The following is a 19,155-nucleotide window of genomic DNA, read 5'->3' on the forward strand; positions in this document are numbered from 1 at the left end:
CTGGAATCTTCTCTGCTCTCCCCCGACAGCTGATCTTGGGGTTTGTGCGACTGCTCAGTACTCGTACAGCAAGTGTGCAAAAGATGGACAATAACCACAAATGTGTTTGTACCACTTTTCCAAAGCCCATTCTCTGTGGAAGGTAGAGCTCCCTGTTGTACAGTGGCGCTTCTCTTCCTCTATTCCCCTCCTCTCATGAGACAATGAACACATTGAGGCAAATCTGTTTCCACAGCCTGTGAATAAGAGACGGCCAGCTTTGTTTTGCACGAGTGTCTACACACAAACACCGTACCCACATATTTGCATGTGTGTTTTGTGTGACGGATAAAGAACCACTGTGTCTGTGTACGCACGAACACACACACACACATTTGTGTATCCATGTGCAAATGTGAGTGAGATGCCTGCGTCATGCGTTCGCCATGTGAGTCACTTGCTCTTGTGTCGGGTTGTAAGTAGTGAGTAAGAGCCCTCTTCTCCCCCAGTCTGTCTCCGCTCTCACTCTCTGGGGCCCTGAGCACCGAGCAGGAGCCGCCTCCTCTGTCTCCTCTGTCTCCTCTCCATCTCTGCTCGTCGGCCAACAGGTTGCTTTGTCAATAACGCCTCGTTCACAATGCACGCTCGCTGCACGAGGTTTGAAACGCGAGAGGAGATTCAAAAGGCAGACAAACATGTGGCCGTGATCACCTGCTTCTCCATTATTCGAGAAGAGCCATAAAACAAACACACACAGGTTTTTGTGTTCCCTTCTCCCTTCATCGACGTCTCTTCTCTGTCAGAAATCTCAAAGTGACGAGACGACCGAAGGCCCCATTTGAATAACGGCTCCGTCCAGAACCGTCTTCTTTAGTTGGCCTGCTGTGATAATTGCAGGTGAAGCCATGGAGGAGATGGAGAACAGAAGAGAGAGAGAGAGAGAAAGATAGAGAGATATAAGTAAACACACAAGTGACGTCTGCAGTTGATGACTAACGCTTGAGTGACTCGGGCAGCCTGGCTCGTCCTTAGGGACTGCAGAGGGAAAGGTTGCTGTGAGAGCTCGTGATGCTTCAAATCATCCTCACTGAGCCACAGACCACGGACAGATAATCATGATCCAAACGGGACATCACCGATCACAGTGTGCACAACTGTATGTCTTGTTCACTCTGGGAATGGGTCCTGGTTTGTCATCATGCAAACAGATGCAGGAGCCCTTGTTCTCTTGCTTTGTTATTTTTTTTACTCTGTCACTGTCACTGGAGATCTTTGACATGGAAAACAACCACACAAAAAAAAAAAAAAAACTGAGAAAACTGTTTTGGTTGCAGCGTGCAGTTGTTTTTGGACTTCTTCCACCATCTAGTGGTCGTGCACGTGCTGTTACACAGTGTGTGGCTGCATCCTGACAACAGGGATCACAAGAGGTCAGTAAAACACGTTTGTCTCCACTAACATCGGGGCATTTTACACAACAACGCCACTAAGCAGAGCACAAACCTCCTGAGATCCAGCGGCACCAAATTTCAGACACTTATTCGTATCAGTCCCGTTAATGTGCCAGATGTCTCTCATGAAGATCCATAAAATATTTCCTGTGAAGTCAGTGAAAAAGTCAAAAACGCCCAATGTTAAGGAAAGTGGTAAATAAATACACATCTCAGGATCCGACCCCTGCACCGGAATTTAGTGACTTCTTCCCTGAACCAATTTCACATCCTTCCGTTTCGTTGTTTTTGTTTAATTTTGCTTTTACAACAACAAACAAACAAACAAACAAACAAACAGGTGTTTACAACCTTGGTGGAGCTAAAAGTGAAAATTACAAGGCCGAACAAATGGTGCAGAAATAAGATATTTATCATTCACACCTTTGATTTAATTTACACACAGAGACACACAGTAAAATCTAACACATGGAAAAAACTAATTTGACAAATGTTTACAAATGGCAGTTTTGAGGAGGGGGGGAAGGGGGGGGGAACCCTACTTTTGGCACAACATAAACATAAACATGTGAGTTGAGTCCTCGTTTCGACACAGACAGACACAGAATTAGAAATTTGGACCCTGAAGTTCACTTTGCAAATTTACAAGGTAAGAGATTCTAAAACAGTGAAGGGACAATATTTAAATAAATAGCATTATTGTTTTGAAGTTGTACATCTGTAGCACCTTATAACCGCAGGACCCCTGTCATGCTCAGCTTTTAACAGATGTGGACATATTATCTGTTTATGGTTGCTCCCCCTCTTTACCCGGCAGGGCATCACGGTGCGGCACGAGGGGCCCTGTGAGGCCAGAGTTACAGGAGGTAAAGAAGCTTTTTCCTTTTCTCTAGGACGCTTGGAGCCCTAGTGGACGTAGACCTCGGTGTCCTACGTGGCCGTGTCCTCGTCCTCGTCTTGTTCTGGCAGGCTGCCAGGGCACGGCTCCATGGTAACGGCGATGCCCATGCCGCTGCGTCCAACCGGCATGTTGGTGACGCACGTCCATTCATTTCTGTCTGGACAGTAACACTCAACGCTGGACAGGAAGCCGTGCTGGTTAAAGCCTCCTGAATGGAAACACACACACACACACGCACACACATTGTTTAATGAGGCTGGTGATAAAGCAATTAAGGGACAGTTCAACAGCAGCGTCGACTCGTTATTAAATGGAATTATTTTGTCTTTAAGCAATTTATCTCTCGTTTTATAGAAAGGCAATTTTTTAAAGAGATCATTTTCCATTGATTTAATTTAGTGATTTGGTTTTATTATCATTTCCTCATCTTTCTGCCACAACAAATTATTTCCGCTAATTAGTTAAGAAACACAGTCCCTGAGCCACATTGGGAATAAAATAAATAAAACCAATGATCTCCTGAACTCTCTAAATGAATCTAAATTATTATTTTCTTTCCATGAACAACACAAGTGCAAGTTTTTAAGTCTGTTGATACATTTTCTAGTAAGGACATAAACAACATGAAACAAGCGTCAGCAGTTGTGGCTGCACACACATCCCACAGAAATATAGAAATTAAACTATATCAATGAAAACCGTCATTCTATGAGCTCCGATAAGAGCAAAGCGTTTCTCTCAGAGCTCCTGAGTGACTCATGAGAAGTTTGAATGGGCCTGAATACCTCAAGATTCACGATTCAAGATTTTTATTATCAAATGCACAACAATAACATTAAGCAGGCGCTGGCAGTGAAATGCTTGAGTCGCAGGCTCTCTTCTAGCAATGCTCAAGTAATTACAACCTAAAAAATAAAATAGAAATAGAATAAAATAGAATAAAATAGAATATCAAAATTTAAAATAGAAGACCTGAAACTGTCCCTATGCTAGTTAGTGATAACACCTGTAACCGACTAGACTGAGTATCGATCCAAGCATCATCAAAAAACACACTAATTAGGGAGAAAGAGGAAATCATTCTGTATAAAATCACAAGAATAATAAAGTACAATAAAATAATGTATTCGGAGAGACACTACAAAATGTTTCTCTTTTAAATATTTAATTGAAAAAAAGAAAATTCCTCAAAGACTGCTGCACAGATTTCCACGAAACTTTAAATGTTTGAGGTGGAGCCAGGATTTCTTTTTGGATTCACCAGGAAATAATTGGTAGATCTTCATGAAAAACACCAGGCACATTGAGGGAACTGATATCTGTGAGTTTGTGCAATGTCATGCCACCTCGGCGGAAGTAAGTGCTCCACCACCGTTCTACCGAGTGACGTCACTGACCGAGGACAAAGATGCATCTGTGGTGGACCGTCGCTCCGTGTGCACTGCGGCCGAACTGCATGGACGCCCGGGGCTCCCAGACATTCCTGGCTATGTTGTAGCGCTCCACGGAGGAGAGCTGGCTCCTCCCATCGTACCCTCCTATAGCGTACAGGTAAGAGTTCACACACACCAACCCTGCAGACACACACACCAACACACACACACACAGAGGAGATGTTCAGAGATGGTTTCGACATTTTGGGAGAGAGGTTATTTGCTTTTATGCAGCGAGTTAGATGGGAAGTTTGAAACCACCCTTATATTTGTTCAGTAAATATGGAGCTGGAACCTGGAGCACGGTATAAAAGCTGGATCTGGGTGGAGAGCTGACTTGGCTCCACCTGAGGGTAACACCATCCGCACGCCAGCACCAAGGTCAATATTGAACATGTAAAATCTAATTTGTGAAAATTGTGTATTTTAATCGGTGCAAAATCAAAATGGACAAGTTGCGGTTATGCAGGGGGACTCTTTTGAAAGTGGAGAGTCCAAGAATGAAATGAAGAATATATAGTTTGTGACTTTTAGAGGTGGTGGTGCCTCAGATCCGTTGTCAAATTGGAAAAGGATCTGAGCTAGTTTCCCCACTGTTTCCACTACTTACACTAAACTAAGCTAATTAGCTGCTGGCTGTGGATTTACATTGAACACACAGATATGCAAGTGGCATCAACTAATTTTCTCCCAGAACGTGAATAATAATTCTTCTCAAAAATGTTCCTTTAAAAGACCAGAGCACACAACTAAAACTATAAATGTCGTCATTGTGTTTCGTCCGAATCTCAGACGTCCTCACCTAGTCCGCTGCGGATGGTGCTCATTGGAGCCAGCTGCTGCCAGGTGTTGGTCTCCGGCTGATATTTTTCCGCCGTGTCCCACCGGTTCTGTCCATTGTACCCCCCCACCACGTACAGAGCCCCCCCGCACGCCTCCACGCCGGCCCCAAGACGAGCCACCGACATCGGGCACACCAAGGACCAGCGGTTAGACTCTGGATCCCACCTGCAATGCAAACAGCAGACGTAAGGGTCAGCGTGGCCGTAAGCTGTTGACGGTTACACCACAAATGAGTCATTTCTGTTAATTGATCAGAAGCAGAACTTGAAATGATCCGGAGGTGGAGCGGCCGCGAGCAGCAACAGTCTCAGTCTACGTGAGCCAGTCAACTTTAAGTGGATTAGGTTAAGCTGGCAGCCATGTTTGTCCACTGTTGACAAGCTTTATTAGAGGCTGAAGAGGAATTAACACCAACACGAGCAGACGGAGATGAGAACGTCTGCAGGACATCAGCAGACAAGTCAAGTTTCACTCGGTGTCCACAAACTTTCCGAATGTCCAGTCCAAACATACCAAAAAGAACAAAGTAATGTAAATCAAACACACAAAATACAGAATAATTGTGTTTTCTGTTGGGAACAGGAGCTTTTTAAATTTGCTAAACTTTTAAATACTTTTAAAATCCCTATAACACACTGAATGAAATAAAAACTCCTTTTATGAACAGGCTCGTAAAAGCAAATAAACAAATCCCCCAAACTGTCGCACTATCCCTTTAATAGCAGAATGTCTGCAGAGGAAAACAACACTGGCTACAACAACAAAGGCAAACAGCCCAGTCATGATGCATATTCTCCTGCTGGTTAATGATTGAGAGGTCATTGGCTCAGTCGTTGGTTTACAGTCCGGCTGTAAACAAATGACACGAGGGTGATCTGATATATATTCACCGGTGGAGGTGCCCTTGAGAAAACCACTAAATCCAAGTCATTTCTCGGGTCACCGTGCAGACTCCGGCCCTGCGCTCTGAACCCTGGAGTTCCTGCACATGCATCTGTAACTAGGGGCTTTATGCTAGCGGCACAACGGTGTCTCCCCCCCCCCCCCCCCTGTTGAATCTCCTGCATGTTGCTCACATTCACTAGAGAGGACCTGAGCCCTTTGTGGCGGAAACTGTTGCTATAAATACTCTAATCTCTCTTTTGACGTGCTTCCCATTGAATTCTCATTTCGGCAGCTTTATTGGCTTTCACTGTGTTTTCGCGGCGTCTCATGTGAAACCTTTTAAGCGTCGTCTGATGACTTCTAATAATTCTTATTGTGACTCTGATCTTTTCAAAATCTATACCCCCCCCCCCCCCCCCCCCAATAAAAAACGGTCACATTTGAAGCGCAGCTCTTTAGATATGACAAAGAGAGATAATGGTATCAAAGAGAAACACGTCGAGTCGTTCTCAGACCTGACAGTTTGTTCTTATTAAATGATTAAACCTGATTTATAACAGCATCAGGGCGCCTCCCTGCTTCGGTGGTGGAAACTACGAAATGTAAAGCATTCCCCGGGCAGATCCTACATTCCTGGGAAAGTGTGTCTCGACATGTTTTTCAAAGAGGCTGCGCTGTCGACTAATTAGACTAAGGGAGAGATACCTGAGAACTTCTCCGCGGCTCTTCAGCTTGAACGGCAGCTATTCAGCCCATCGCCCTCATGCCATTATCCATACTTACACACCGAGGTGACTGCGCTTAATCTGAGAACGTGTGTGTGCGCACGGGGGAGGAAAATCCCTGTTCATTACGATCACCCTGGTAAATAAGATGTCATTAAAATCAAATTACTTCTCGAGTGCCTTGTTAAATTAAATAAATCATCACGCACGCGCACACACACACACACACACACACACAAGCAGAGTGAAACACAGTGGAGACTTCTCACCTCTCCACTGAGTTGTGATGCGTCGAGCCCTGGGAACCTCCGACGGCGTAGATGCAGCCGTCCACCACGCCCACGCCCACCCTGTTCCTGGGGATGTTCAGGGAGGCGCGCTGGCTCCACTGGTTGGTCATCGGGTTGTAGCAGCACAGGGCGCTGGACTCGGTGTTGTTCTGAAGCGACAGGTTTTTGCCACCGACCTGGACAGATGAAACGAGGGATGGAAATGTATGATGTGGATTCTCAGTCCTTCAAGAGCGAGGGGTCGAGTGAGAAAATAGATCCTTGAAGTATTAAATATGAGATGTACACGGATGGCGCAGAACTAAACCACTGCCTAAATGAGGGGTTTCCCACTTTCAGATGTCACCATATTAATGCAGATCTTCCCAAACAATCTTTTTAAGGCACAGCTAAATTGAGACACTTTTTAAACTTTATTTTAGATATAAAACAAGGTTGTAATCACTAGTCAATATTCAAGTGCTCATAATTCAAGTTGCAGAAGTAGTTGATGATGATGATAAGATCTATAATTCTCTTGATGAACAGATTGGTGATATCGTACCGACCCACGCGAAACAGACATGGCTCGATTCTTCTGATTCTTCTGATACAAATTTGTTGTAGTATCGACTGTTGACTAGTAACTTTGCTTTGATAAATATCAGATTGTGTGTTGCCGAGCCACGGCAGTCAGTTCTTGGAAGCGGCTCCTTCTCCACTGAACTGATATGCCATGTTAAACTGTTTTTCAAATAGATCAAGCCGGAAGAAGAGATACATGATAGGATTTGGACAATCGCCAGTTAATCAGTCTGTGGGTGTGTCGATCTAGTTTAGATCATCTTTGTTAGAGAATAAATGTTAGAAAATGTCCCAATCTTAAAGACCTATAGCACCTATACCCCCTATAGCAGATCATGTATTGGGTCATTTATTAATGTGTTGCAGAGATTCAAACTCTCTGTGACAACATTTCCCTGGTGGTGTAACCTACAGTGTAGAGGAGTCCGAACAGCGCGCACGCTCCCAGGCCGCTGCACGGCGTTCCCATCTCAGCCAGTCTGAGCCACACGTTCCTCCTGGGATCATACGCCTCCATGGACGCCAAGGAATGCTCCTGGTATCTGAGCAGAGAGGAAGAAGTAAAGAGCGGGTAGTTCAGCAGATGCACGTCCAGCGTAAAAAAGACGAGCTACTGGGTAAAAACCACATGATGGAGAACTCAAATGGGATCATCTCGTGCTTTTAAAAGTATTTTCTAACAAGTCAGGGACAATGACTTTAACACATGTATGAAATGTTCTATGACAGAGTAGTTAATGCAATAAATCCATTTATCTGTCTTATTGGAGGCAACGAAATGGATATTTTTACAGACAATGATGAGTTTGAGGAGTTGTGTTTAAAATGTCGTGATATCGATGTAGAATCAAAACAAACTTTAAACAATTAGAAGAGTGGCAACATAGGTCAACAAGCAGAATAACTCTGCACATAAATGGAGAACATGTCTTAGCCACTAGGTGGCAGACTGAGACACTTACTAGATCCATGAGGTGGCTCAGAAATGGGTCCCATAATATTGAATATAACCTACACAGTGTGTTACAGTGGAAGTTCTGTGCACTAGAGAAACTGAGGAGGAAATGAATTAACTACCCGCCGGCCACGTAGATGAGTTGAGTTCCACGGTTTGGAGCCGGCGGCAGCTTCCTCAGAGTCATATCCTGGAAGATTTTAGAGAGCAGGTCCTTACAGGAGTTGGCCTGGGGTTAAAATAAAAGAGAGAAAAGAAAAACCTTTAATAGAGTTTAGGAATGAGAAATTATTTATAGTAAAATATTGTTTCAACAATCGGGAAAGCTGGTTTGTTCGGTTTCCTTCTTGAATCATTAAGAAAATGAGTTTTCTACTCTCTTTTTATTACGGGGAATAGTAAGATAAAACAATTCTAGATTTTTGTTTTCAGAATCAGAATCAGAATTCTTTTTATTGCCATGTATATTTGCACATACAGGAAATTGCCTTGGTGTGGTTGGTGCACTTTACAAACAACAGTATAAAAACAACAATATCGAACAATATAAACAACAATATAAAAGACAACAATATATACAGTAAAAGAGTTACGTGCGGTTTTAAGTTGCAGAGATTGGTGATAGTGCCAGTGATGATAAAGGCGGAGTTGGATGTAAACACATGATCACTTTAACATTACCTCCAGAAAACCTGGGAGAAGGTTGTTATTTGAAATACAGGAGTTCTTAAAACATATCAACCTGCATTACTGTTCAACCCGAAGATGCATTTGTGGTGAGAATTTAAAGAAATTTACTTTTTGAGTTTAAATATATTAATCTTTTCTGCCCTTGCTTTTCCACTGATGTTAAATTCACTGCGAGGCTGAGGTTTACCTTACTGAGGATGGGGCAGGACAGGAGCTGGTTCTTCAGGAACTTTGGCGGCAGAGCGTAGATATGAACAGCGTTCAGGAGGGCGTGTAGGTACTGTGCTCTGCTCTCCATGTCCCAGCCGACCCAATCCGTACAGGCCTTGTACACCTGACGTGGACGTATTCAGAAACCAAACAACATGTGGGTGTCTTCATAAAACATGTATTTCTCAAAGATTCATAGTTTTCCGTAGATCTTGATAGAAGGTTTAGGAGTTGGTCACACCAGGACACACAGTGGAGTTATCTTACAAAATACAACACTGTTCATATTGCGTTTTATTAATACAATCCTGCAAGCAATGCGAACATGATGCCTGTGCCTGTAAGCTAAGTTTGAATTCGTTGTTTTAATGCCACTCACCTCGGACTCACAGAGCACCTTGAGGCTGTCCTGGCTGATGAGCTCCAGCAGTTGGCAGTGAGACAGGCTGAAGAACTCGTCCACTTTAGTCACCTGCAGCACAGGGACACGAGAGAGAATAATGTGATAATACACACGGACGAAAATATACATCATCTAGTGCAGGACAAGATAGAGGTACTGGTTAATCTAACCAAAACAACTTTACTCCTGAAAAACGTCTTACTCTTGGAGGGGTTGTGAAGTCACATGTGCTCTTTGGGCCTGGGACCTGTGCTCTCTTAAATAACCAGCAGAGGGCGACTCCACTGGCTATGGGATAGAAGGTACCTCTAACTTGATTTCTAACGTCAGTAAACACTTTCCTGAAGTATTTATGCTCTCAACTTATAGTTTAAAGTCTTCTTCAAGACGTCATGATGTTCCTTTTATGTGCCCTTCACCTCGTTGAAGTGTGTGTTGATGTACTCTCGGCTTCTTTGGTGCAGCTCCGTGCAGCCGATCTCTTCGGCAAAGCGAGCGATGCCGATGACATTCGCCGGCTCCAGATGCTTGGTGAGGAAATCACAGCAGGCCTTGGCCACGTCATCGATCTGATACCTTGTACGAAAAAGAGAACACACAGGGACATAAAAATCATTATTGCCTATATCATTTACCTGTTTTATTAAAATAATAATTTAACTGGTAAATTCTGAAAGATGAACAGAGAAGCAGATCAGAAATCAGAGTTTGTCTGCGTGTGTTTTCTGGTTACAGCTGTTTTCAATGACACTGGATTATCTTCCCGACACAACGTGCTACTGTGTTGTGCATGTTTACCTCATCGCAGCCAACAGAACATGCAACACACATTTCTCTCCCACTGTGATGTGGGCGGTGTAGGCAAAGTCGATGAGCCTTCCCACCACCTGGGGGCAGACATCACGCAAGGTGATCTCCGAGGCGTGCCGCTCTTTGAAGCAGCTGGTGAACATGGCTCGGAAGTAGGGGCTACATGAGGCCAGCACCAACCTGTGCACCTGGAAAACAAAAGAGGATTTGTTTTTTACTATAGAAATGAAGAATTCGCTTTGTGTGTTTGTTTGTCACAATGTTATCAAGTCAAAATTATAAAAAAAGAGAAATATTGTGAGTAAAATAATTCTAAATGATGATATACAAATATATATAATATATATAGCTGTTTATATGTCATAATTATCTATCCCGCGTTCATTCGATTTTTCAGCTTTTTCCTTTTTTTTACAAATACAAATTTTTACTTCTCTATTTTCTCCAGTGTTTGACTGCGACCGAAACAGCAGCCATCTTTAACCGCAGGTCAACGGCCACATACCTGCGCGGAATGTGGTGACGCATCATTCCAGTCGAGTGGTTATGACTTATGAGTCATTTATTGTTTTACAGCCGACATGAAACATTACCCTCAGTTTCTGTATTAGAATACTGCCAAACCACGCTTGTTGTTTGGAGATGCCATTTGTGCGACAGCGAGAAGGGAGCTGCTGTCTGCAGCCCCAGTGGTGAGCAGTTGCATTACATAATAGATACAACAATTAACTAACATGGTAGATTGATAACATGTTAGTAATTAATTGGCTTTGTTTGTTGAGAAAGTGAATAACTTCTGAGTCTGGGCTAAACAATAACATCGCCTGGGAGAGAATATAAAGGACGTTATTGAGGTTTGTTTCTGTTGGTGAAGGATCAAATATAGAGAGATACAGTAGATTATGTTTATGTTAATTATGTATTTAAATTACTTATGTATTTATATATACTATACTATTACTGTTACTATTAAATATACTACTATTAAGGTTGATAAGATGTGAAGAAACTGAGGTTCGTTGGATGTGTGGAGTTGTTTACACACTTCATTTTGTTAATAACAATGTCAATAATAATAATAATAAGTTATTTAACTGACCAATATTTCTGGTGCCAGCAAGCTAATAATTTTGCTGACGACTTGTGCACCTCCCCATTCATCATATTCCCAAATTTCATCTTATCCCATATTGCACCTACATTTAATTAGTTTTCGGCCTGCATGCAGTTCTACTACATTGAAACTCAACTAAAAGGAAAGTGGATGTTTTGTGTGTTAACCTTGAAGTCCACGGTTTTGTCCTTGTACGTGACGTGAAGCACCAGGTCACACAACAGCTCGTGCTGCCTGAACTCGTCCATGATCTTCATGGACCTGGAAGCGTGGGTCTCCACCGTGTAGTCCAGGTAGCCAGACCCGTACATCGAGGGAATGACGATGGCCGAGAAGTCAGAGTTGCGAGCAGCACGTTTCTTCCTTATGGGGCAATGCATCGTGGGAAATAGCCAGAGGGGTACTCCAAAATTAGCAGAGTTTTTACCTTTTCTTAAAGTCTTTCACAGTATCAAGTTTTTATCCCATTTGGGTGAGTGTTCCAACAGAATAAATCCTTTTCTATTCAGTGCGTAGGCATTTCCCAGGAAATGAGGCGTCCAAACAGAGTAATGGTTTTATCCATTGGTGATCCCAGCCGCAGCCGGCAGGCAGAGCGAGCAGTCCACGGGAAAATCCAGTCGCTGCGTTTAATTTGTTGAGTTCATTTGTTTCTCTGCACCAATATGGCGGATGAAGGCACTTGTAGGCTGACGCTGAACCACACGGTGCTCCCTCTTCCACAGAGCCTGGCTCCACCATGACGGACAGCGTTTGTTCTCAAAGCACCAGTCAAACCATGATGATCACATTTCTTCTGGTCCACATTTTCACCGGTTTCCGGGTTTTTGAAAGTCCATGGTGATTTTCCTGAGAGTCCTCTGCAGTGTGTTTCCACAGGAGAAGGAGAAGAGGTCAGCTCACTCACGTGTATCCTGGCGGGGACTCCGTCTGTCTAATGCTTATCCTGCAAAGACAGAGAAGGAAAAAGAGAAAGTAAAGAAAGTTGAGACATTTGCTGGTTTGAGAAGAAGTTAATGAAGTGAAGAGGTCGTGTTTCCCTCGTGTTCCTGCCGAAATGTGATTCACACACTCAAGAGTTTCACTTCCCTGTATCTTTAAACAGAAACGTTTTTCTGTTTAACAGCTTTATGCCACAGATTCCGCCTGAAGACTTATTTTCTTATTTGAATAATTTATGACTAGAACGACATTCAGTAAAACACATACCTCTATCAGGGCCGAGCATTCCTACACATAACTGTCTACTTTTATATTTATATTTTTGTAGTATAGTATAAAAGACAAAAGGAAGTGGTATTCCTCAGAAAACATAGTTTAAAAAGTAAAATAATCCTAAATCCGTCCCTAAATCTGCATCTGCACCCAAATTGAATGGATTCTTCACACGCATCCCTCCAGTAAGTTGGGTGGAAACCAGTTTTTGCGTAATCTTGCAAACATATAAACCAACCAAAAAATCAACAATCAGACACAGGTAAAAGCCTTAAACATAACCTCCTTGGCCGAGGGAATGAAAGCTCCGTCTCTCAGTGTAGTTTCTGAGGTGAATTTGAAAGCACAGATTATGAATGAAAGCAGGAGAGAGAGAGCGTTGACACGCAGCAAAGGGCAGCAAGCTGGAATCGAACCTGCGGTCGATGCAGACGACTGTAGCATCCATAGGCGCCCCAGGCCCGCTCTACCAGCTCTAATGCACTACTTATTTATATGATCTATAAACTAACAAAATGAATAGAAGGTACACTTGGCAAAAATAAAATCTGCCTTTCTACAATTGTCTAAATGTGAAGTGAGAGTTAAAAACCTGCCATTGAATTAACTGTTTTACATGAGAAAGAAAAACATCGAATCCCCTCACATGAGAAGCTGGAGCTCGGAGACGTCTTGCTCTTTTGTTTTAAAAGGACTAAAATGATCAGTTGATTATAAAATAGCTGCTGACGGGTGAGTAATGATCCATTATGTGACAAATTGTCGCAGCTCAACCGGAATCCGTTTTTCAAGTTAGATCACAGGGACCTGAAAGTGCTGCTTCATCCTCTCAAAAGTTTAATAGTCGACTGTGAACATTGACACTCGGTGTGTGAGTCACTGAGGAGCGGCGGAGATTCTGCAAATAGCCGAACACACATTCACACTATTAGAGAGACCACAAAGTATGAATGGATCCCTACCAGACATCCACTTCTATGTTAGGACTGAAACCGCTCCACACTGTGTCGTAGTCATGCTGCAGCTTCTCTCTGAACCTACTGGAACCTGTTTGTAACGTCAAGAGGAGAACTCCCTTCTGGCAGTTGTGTGCTCAGTATCTGAACAAAATGTGAAATTAGATCCAAATCTATCTTCTGTTGCTGTCTAATGATGTAATAATATCATATTGGCCCTAAAAGTGTTTGGATGTAGCAGAGGTGGTTGACCTTTGACCTCTTGGATATAAAATATCTTCACTTTTAGGCATTTGTGTCAAATTTTATCATCGTGTGAATTCTTGAGTTGTGGCCCAACTCTTGTTTTGTGAGGTCACAGTGACATTGACCTTTAACCAAGGCCAAATATTGTCACTGATATATTGGCCAATATATATATATATTTACAAAATACTTATATTTACAAAACAAAAAAAATTTGCAGTGTTTCTAAAGATGTCATTATCAAACCTGTATGACAAAGGAATTAGTTTGTGTCTAATAAGTTTGGGTTGAAATAGAATGTGGCTGAAGGGAACATTGTGTCTCGGGTTGCGGCTGTCGTCAGCACAGACGCATCAGAGCAGGCTAATAATAATATTTATCTTCCTCTGACTTAATAGGAGATCAATGAATTCGACACTAAGCGTAACTGTCTCTAATGAAAATGAGTCTTAGAGCAGGAGGAAACTTCTGCTATGCCGCTGCCACTTAGCCACAGCTTCCTTATGTGAAAGCCCTAAAATCGATAGCAGCACGAATGGGACAAGGATCCTGCAGAAGCTCAGATTTTTGGTTTCTTCTGTCACAACAGAATTCCTTGGATACAGTTTTCACCCTGTTATTTTATGTAATTTACCGAGTGAAGTTGCTGCTTTGCTCAGCAGGACTGCAGCTTTGCAGGGTTGCACAATGAAAGCTGTTCATCCTCGAGTTCCCTCACCTCTCACCCTGCAGTCAGCCAGCCTGCGTGCCGGTCATATGACCAAAAGTATGAGACGGAAGGGGAGAGATTACGAGGGCAACACGGAGCAAGTGAGAGAATAACAGGAGGGAAAGGACTCTTCATTTTCTTTGGCTGGAGGAAGACGTAGGAAGGAGAGAAAAAATATCCAGGCGGGAGTAAAACCAGAAAGTGAGAGACATTAGTACAGTGAACTACTCAGTTCACCATAAAGGCCCATTGTGCTTGGATATATCAGCCTGGCCTGCTCCTGGATCAGGCTTTAAGGGGGTTAACGGTGAATTACTGTGTAAACACACTGTCCAGAGCTCGGCTACTATATAAAGCATTGCTCAAGTCTGCAGGAACACGGTGAGAGCACCCTGACACCAGTTCGGACCAGTTTCTCGATTTCCAGAAGGGATTTCGTAAACCTCTGTTTGACCAAGGTCCTGACCGGTAACACTGCAGGTGGCGGTTACTGTTTACTCTTGTCAGATTCACATCTCAATGAGGGGAGGAGGCTCGATTGGCCCAGCCCATGCTTCAAATACGAGATCTGTGGATTTCCTCCTCCTCCTCCTCCTCCTCCTCCTCCTCCTCCTCCTCCAAAGAAGCTTTCAAACACAAAGAGTGAATCATTGTGAGTCAATCATTTTGGCATCAAGACGATAGACACTGATTACCACAAATCTCCTGCATCCACCCACTGATTCAGATCCATAACCATATGCTATGCTCGGTAACAAGTTAAGGGGAGTATAAATGGAGTATTCACAGTACAAATACAATAAAACCTCTTTACAATTAGTCATCATAGTTTGCACAGCATGTAGCAATATGTCACTTACAGTAACTACAGTGCGAGCAACTCAGGCAAACGTGATGGAAATAATGTCTTTGTCAGATGATGGTTGGAATATTGCCGTCTGTGAAAATGCATAGTCACTGTTTGCTTTACATAAGGCCTCAGCTAGGTGCAGAATTGATTGAAGAACCAGTTGAGGCAGAGGGAGGCGGAGTTAACCATTTACAGACTGGTGCTGTGAGCAGATGGGAGACAGTCCACTGACTCTGACCTAAGAGCTGCCAGCTGCACATATAACACATTAGAGGAGGTCTGGTGAGGAATGAAGACACCCTGGCTTAACCTTTGAATTGATCCCGTTCATAACTGCCGCGCTGGAATGACAACGTGTCTTTTTTACCAGCGGTGACACAACCTTCTCTGCCTTGTCCTCTCCTAGCCTGCCTTCCAGCTGCCTGGGTCAAAGGTGCCCGATGACAAAGGTGCTTTTTTCTGTTTGCTCTGAAATAACTTTCCCTGGAAGAAGATAAGAGCACCGTAAAATCGCCGCAGCAACAAAAAAGTCAAACTGGAGGATCCGTGTATTCAAGAATTTAAGAAAAGCTTCCTCTGAAGACATCTGGGGGTTAAACCTCCAGCCGAGCGCTGCACACACTACTTTGTCTTCTGCACTACTGCACCAACACTTGAGAGTGAAGGACTGCAACGGCTCAATTCGGCCTCTGAACCACACACTTCACCATATCAATCAGAAACACTGAATACACAGTGTGCCATTCATCACTAAGCTAAGAAATCAGCTCCTTATCTGCGGTTACAAAAAGTCTGTATGTGCGTTCATATTAAAACACGGAATGATCAGACGTATGGACGGATGCATTACATGTGATAATTTGCTGCTTATAACTGCAGTTAACTAATCCTGTAGGTTTTAAGGGTTATTCAGACAAACAAAGATGGTTTGACTTCACCTCAGGCTGAACTGTGATGCTCTTTGATGTTTCACAGACTAAAATAATAAAACCACAAAGGAATTTAATCAGAAGATAAAAATCTGCTTCTACAGCCAGAATTCCAGGATTTGTTTATTTTCTTAGTTTCTTCTTATTATTTAATCTCTAAATATCTCTGGCTTTATGACTGTTGGTTGGACAAATAAGAAAATCAAATGATGCCACTTTGACTTTGGTGAATTGTGATTCTTATTATTATAATTACAAACCCTCCTGGAGCCTAAACAGACGTCTTTAAATGATAGATTTTGTAGGAACCAACTTTAAAAAAAAGATCATAATACATCTACAGTGAAACACATACAGAACTTATTTTATATTTTAAATATGTTGAATATAAACTGAAAATATTATGCCAACTAATTATTATTATTATTATTAATCATTACAATTGCTGCAGATGAATTTTCTGGCGGTTGACTTATCGATTACTTGACTGAATGTTTTTCAACCCTTCTTCATTGACATGATTGGTTTTCATGACAGTGATTAAGAATCATTCGAACACAGAAACACACACAGTTGTACAACTATCCTTGTAAGGACACAGACGCAAACCATTTTTTCATATTTACAAATTCAACGTATAACCCTGTTATTTACTCTTACCAGACCCGGACGTTCCTCCTCCCCTCATCTTGTCTGGGTTTCGGCATCTATGGGCTGTAGCTAGGTACATTATATACACTTCAATCAGTAAGAATAAGTAGCGATGTGACAATAGATACCAGATTCACAACTTTTGAAAGGTGCTAGTGTCCCTTATCCTGACCCCTAACCCACCAATACCTTTGTTGTTGTTGTTTTTGTTGTTGTTTGTTGTGCAATGTACTGTTCTGCAGCTGCTGTCATGGGAAAACAAAGTATATTTGATTTAAATATCTTAACCCTAACCTCTGCTATGTCTAATCCATGGTTAAGCGTAAACTTAACCGAACCACAAGACAGCTCAAGTTGTCGCTCAGATAGAAAGTTTCAATTCCACTTTGTGTGTGTGTGTGTGTGTGTACTAGTGAGGAAATACACTGAATGGGTGACGAAAGGAACTAGTTTTACTGTAAGTGTGTGTTGTTGCTGTAGATTTGCTCTAATAAGTGTCACGAGTGCTGCTGCAAGATCACACACAACCTCGCCAAACACACACGCACACACACGCACGGATACACTCACGGGAACGCGTTTGAATGTTAGTGATTCTAGCACTAGGGCGCGTCCTCGGAACCAGTGAAACACTTTGAAAAAGCTTTTCACGCGCAGCAGCTGCAGCGGAACTCACCTGGAAGCTTCGGCTCCTCCGACCGGGCTCGTTTCCTCCGGACGCACTTTGACACAGTTTGCGGAAGAGTCGCTCAGTTCGCTCAACCTCTGTCCTGTCACCAGCCGCAGATCTGCGGGAGGAAGCGGCACAATGTTCGGAGGAGGAGGAGGAGGAGGAGGAGGCGGAGGAGGAGGAACGTGACCGTGCGTCCCTGTTACGCATGTTCAGAGACCTGCTCCAAGTCAGGGGCAGCATTCCTCAAAATGAAACTGAGCCAGGATCGATTATGTAACTGTTACTCAGCGGAAAAGACGACAGAGCAGTGGAGGGAATCCGAGCCGTGATTCATCTGCCCATAGATCACTTCTACATCCTGCCCTCCAGAGCCTGCAAAGACGCTTTGTGAGAGTAAATCTTATAATAACACACATCATTTAGAAGAATAGAGTTAGTGACATATCAGCTGTTAACATGAACCCATGTGAATGAGATTATTGACCCATGGAGGAAAATTACAAAAGGCAACACCACTGGGTTTACTATGGTTTGTTAAAAGTGACACTTCTTTCTTTTGTTCACTTTCAGACACATTAATTATGATTATATGTCGTTGCTTGTATTTTACTGTCTGTATATGTATAGAGATGTGGATTAGAATGAATACAATAATATAACACAACAGAAAAGAACAACAACAACAGAAGCACTAATAACAATAATGATAAAAGTTAATTTGGACACGTAAAAGTTGGTGATATTTACAGGTTTCTGGTTCTTTTTGTTACAGTAGAGCAATAAAAAAATGGCACTTATAGAGCACACACCTTCCAAGGCTCGGCCTCCCCCTTTTTAAAATACCTTTATAATAAGTGTTGATTCCTGACTCCACATTTACGGGTTTCAAGTCGTATTTGTTACAGTAGAGCAGCTAAATATTTATATATAATCATTTAAATCCAATAGATCTGTATTTGTCTTGGGCTCTGCACCAAGTTACACACCCTGGTATCAGTCTAGAGTTTACACCAAGATCCAGGAACAAAAACCCACCCCCATCTCAGAAGTATATAAAGAAAGTAGTAATAAAACATCCCTGGATTTGACCCTTTGTCCAGATTCCAGCCAACATTTAACGACCTCTTGGTACACGTCCCATCCTTCCACCACGTTGCATGCAAATTTGTTCAGTGGCTTTTGCACAATCCTTCTAACAAATAAACAAACAAACCCTCACCCGGGAAAAAACTATTTCCTTGGCAAAGATAATCAGACGAACAAATATACAGAGCAAGCAACACTTGTATGTTCCATCGTTATGTAAATGGTAAATGTACACATGTACACTGCACTAAAGTTTTGAGTTGTAAATCATTAATATATACAATCTGTGGCGCAGGAACAACACAATCTAATCAGTAGGTTTTTTTAAATTACGAAATTCACAAGAATTTTTTCCACAGAGACACAAAAACTAGCACGATGAAACAATGTCCACAAACAGAATAATGTGTCTGTATTTATTATTTTTATTCCATTTATTCTTTTGATCTTTGATTTAACTTTTCTGTAAAATCTGCTTCAGTCAAAATCTTCCAATGACCAGAGGAAGTGTGGCTGTAGAGGCGATAAAACCTTCAAAATAAAACTTCACATTGTTTGATAAAACTCTTTCAGTCGGACGGACAGAA

At 42.5% G+C, this 19,155-nt stretch overlaps 1 protein-coding gene across 1 annotated transcript; it reads right to left on the reverse strand.

Annotated features, from left to right (window-relative positions):
• Nucleotides 1-1,824: 1,824 nt before the first annotated feature.
• Nucleotides 1,825-17,632, reverse strand: keap1a (kelch-like ECH-associated protein 1a). The gene is made up of 12 exons (XM_062397423.1): nucleotides 17,486-17,632; nucleotides 11,421-12,199; nucleotides 10,128-10,327; nucleotides 9,749-9,905; nucleotides 9,306-9,398; nucleotides 8,904-9,050; nucleotides 8,149-8,255; nucleotides 7,484-7,613; nucleotides 6,487-6,683; nucleotides 4,567-4,772; nucleotides 3,729-3,905; nucleotides 1,825-2,539 (listed from the first exon to the last, which is right to left on the reverse strand). The coding sequence occupies exons 2-12, from the start codon at nucleotides 11,631-11,633 to the stop codon at nucleotides 2,361-2,363; spliced, it is 1,806 nt and encodes a 601-aa protein (XP_062253407.1). The 5' UTR covers nucleotides 11,634-12,199; nucleotides 17,486-17,632; the 3' UTR covers nucleotides 1,825-2,360.
• Nucleotides 17,633-19,155: the final 1,523 nt, after the last annotated feature.

Source organism: Platichthys flesus, chromosome 10 (genome assembly GCF_949316205.1).
Source record: "Platichthys flesus chromosome 10, fPlaFle2.1, whole genome shotgun sequence".
Taxonomy (NCBI): Eukaryota; Metazoa; Chordata; class Actinopteri; order Pleuronectiformes; family Pleuronectidae; genus Platichthys; species Platichthys flesus.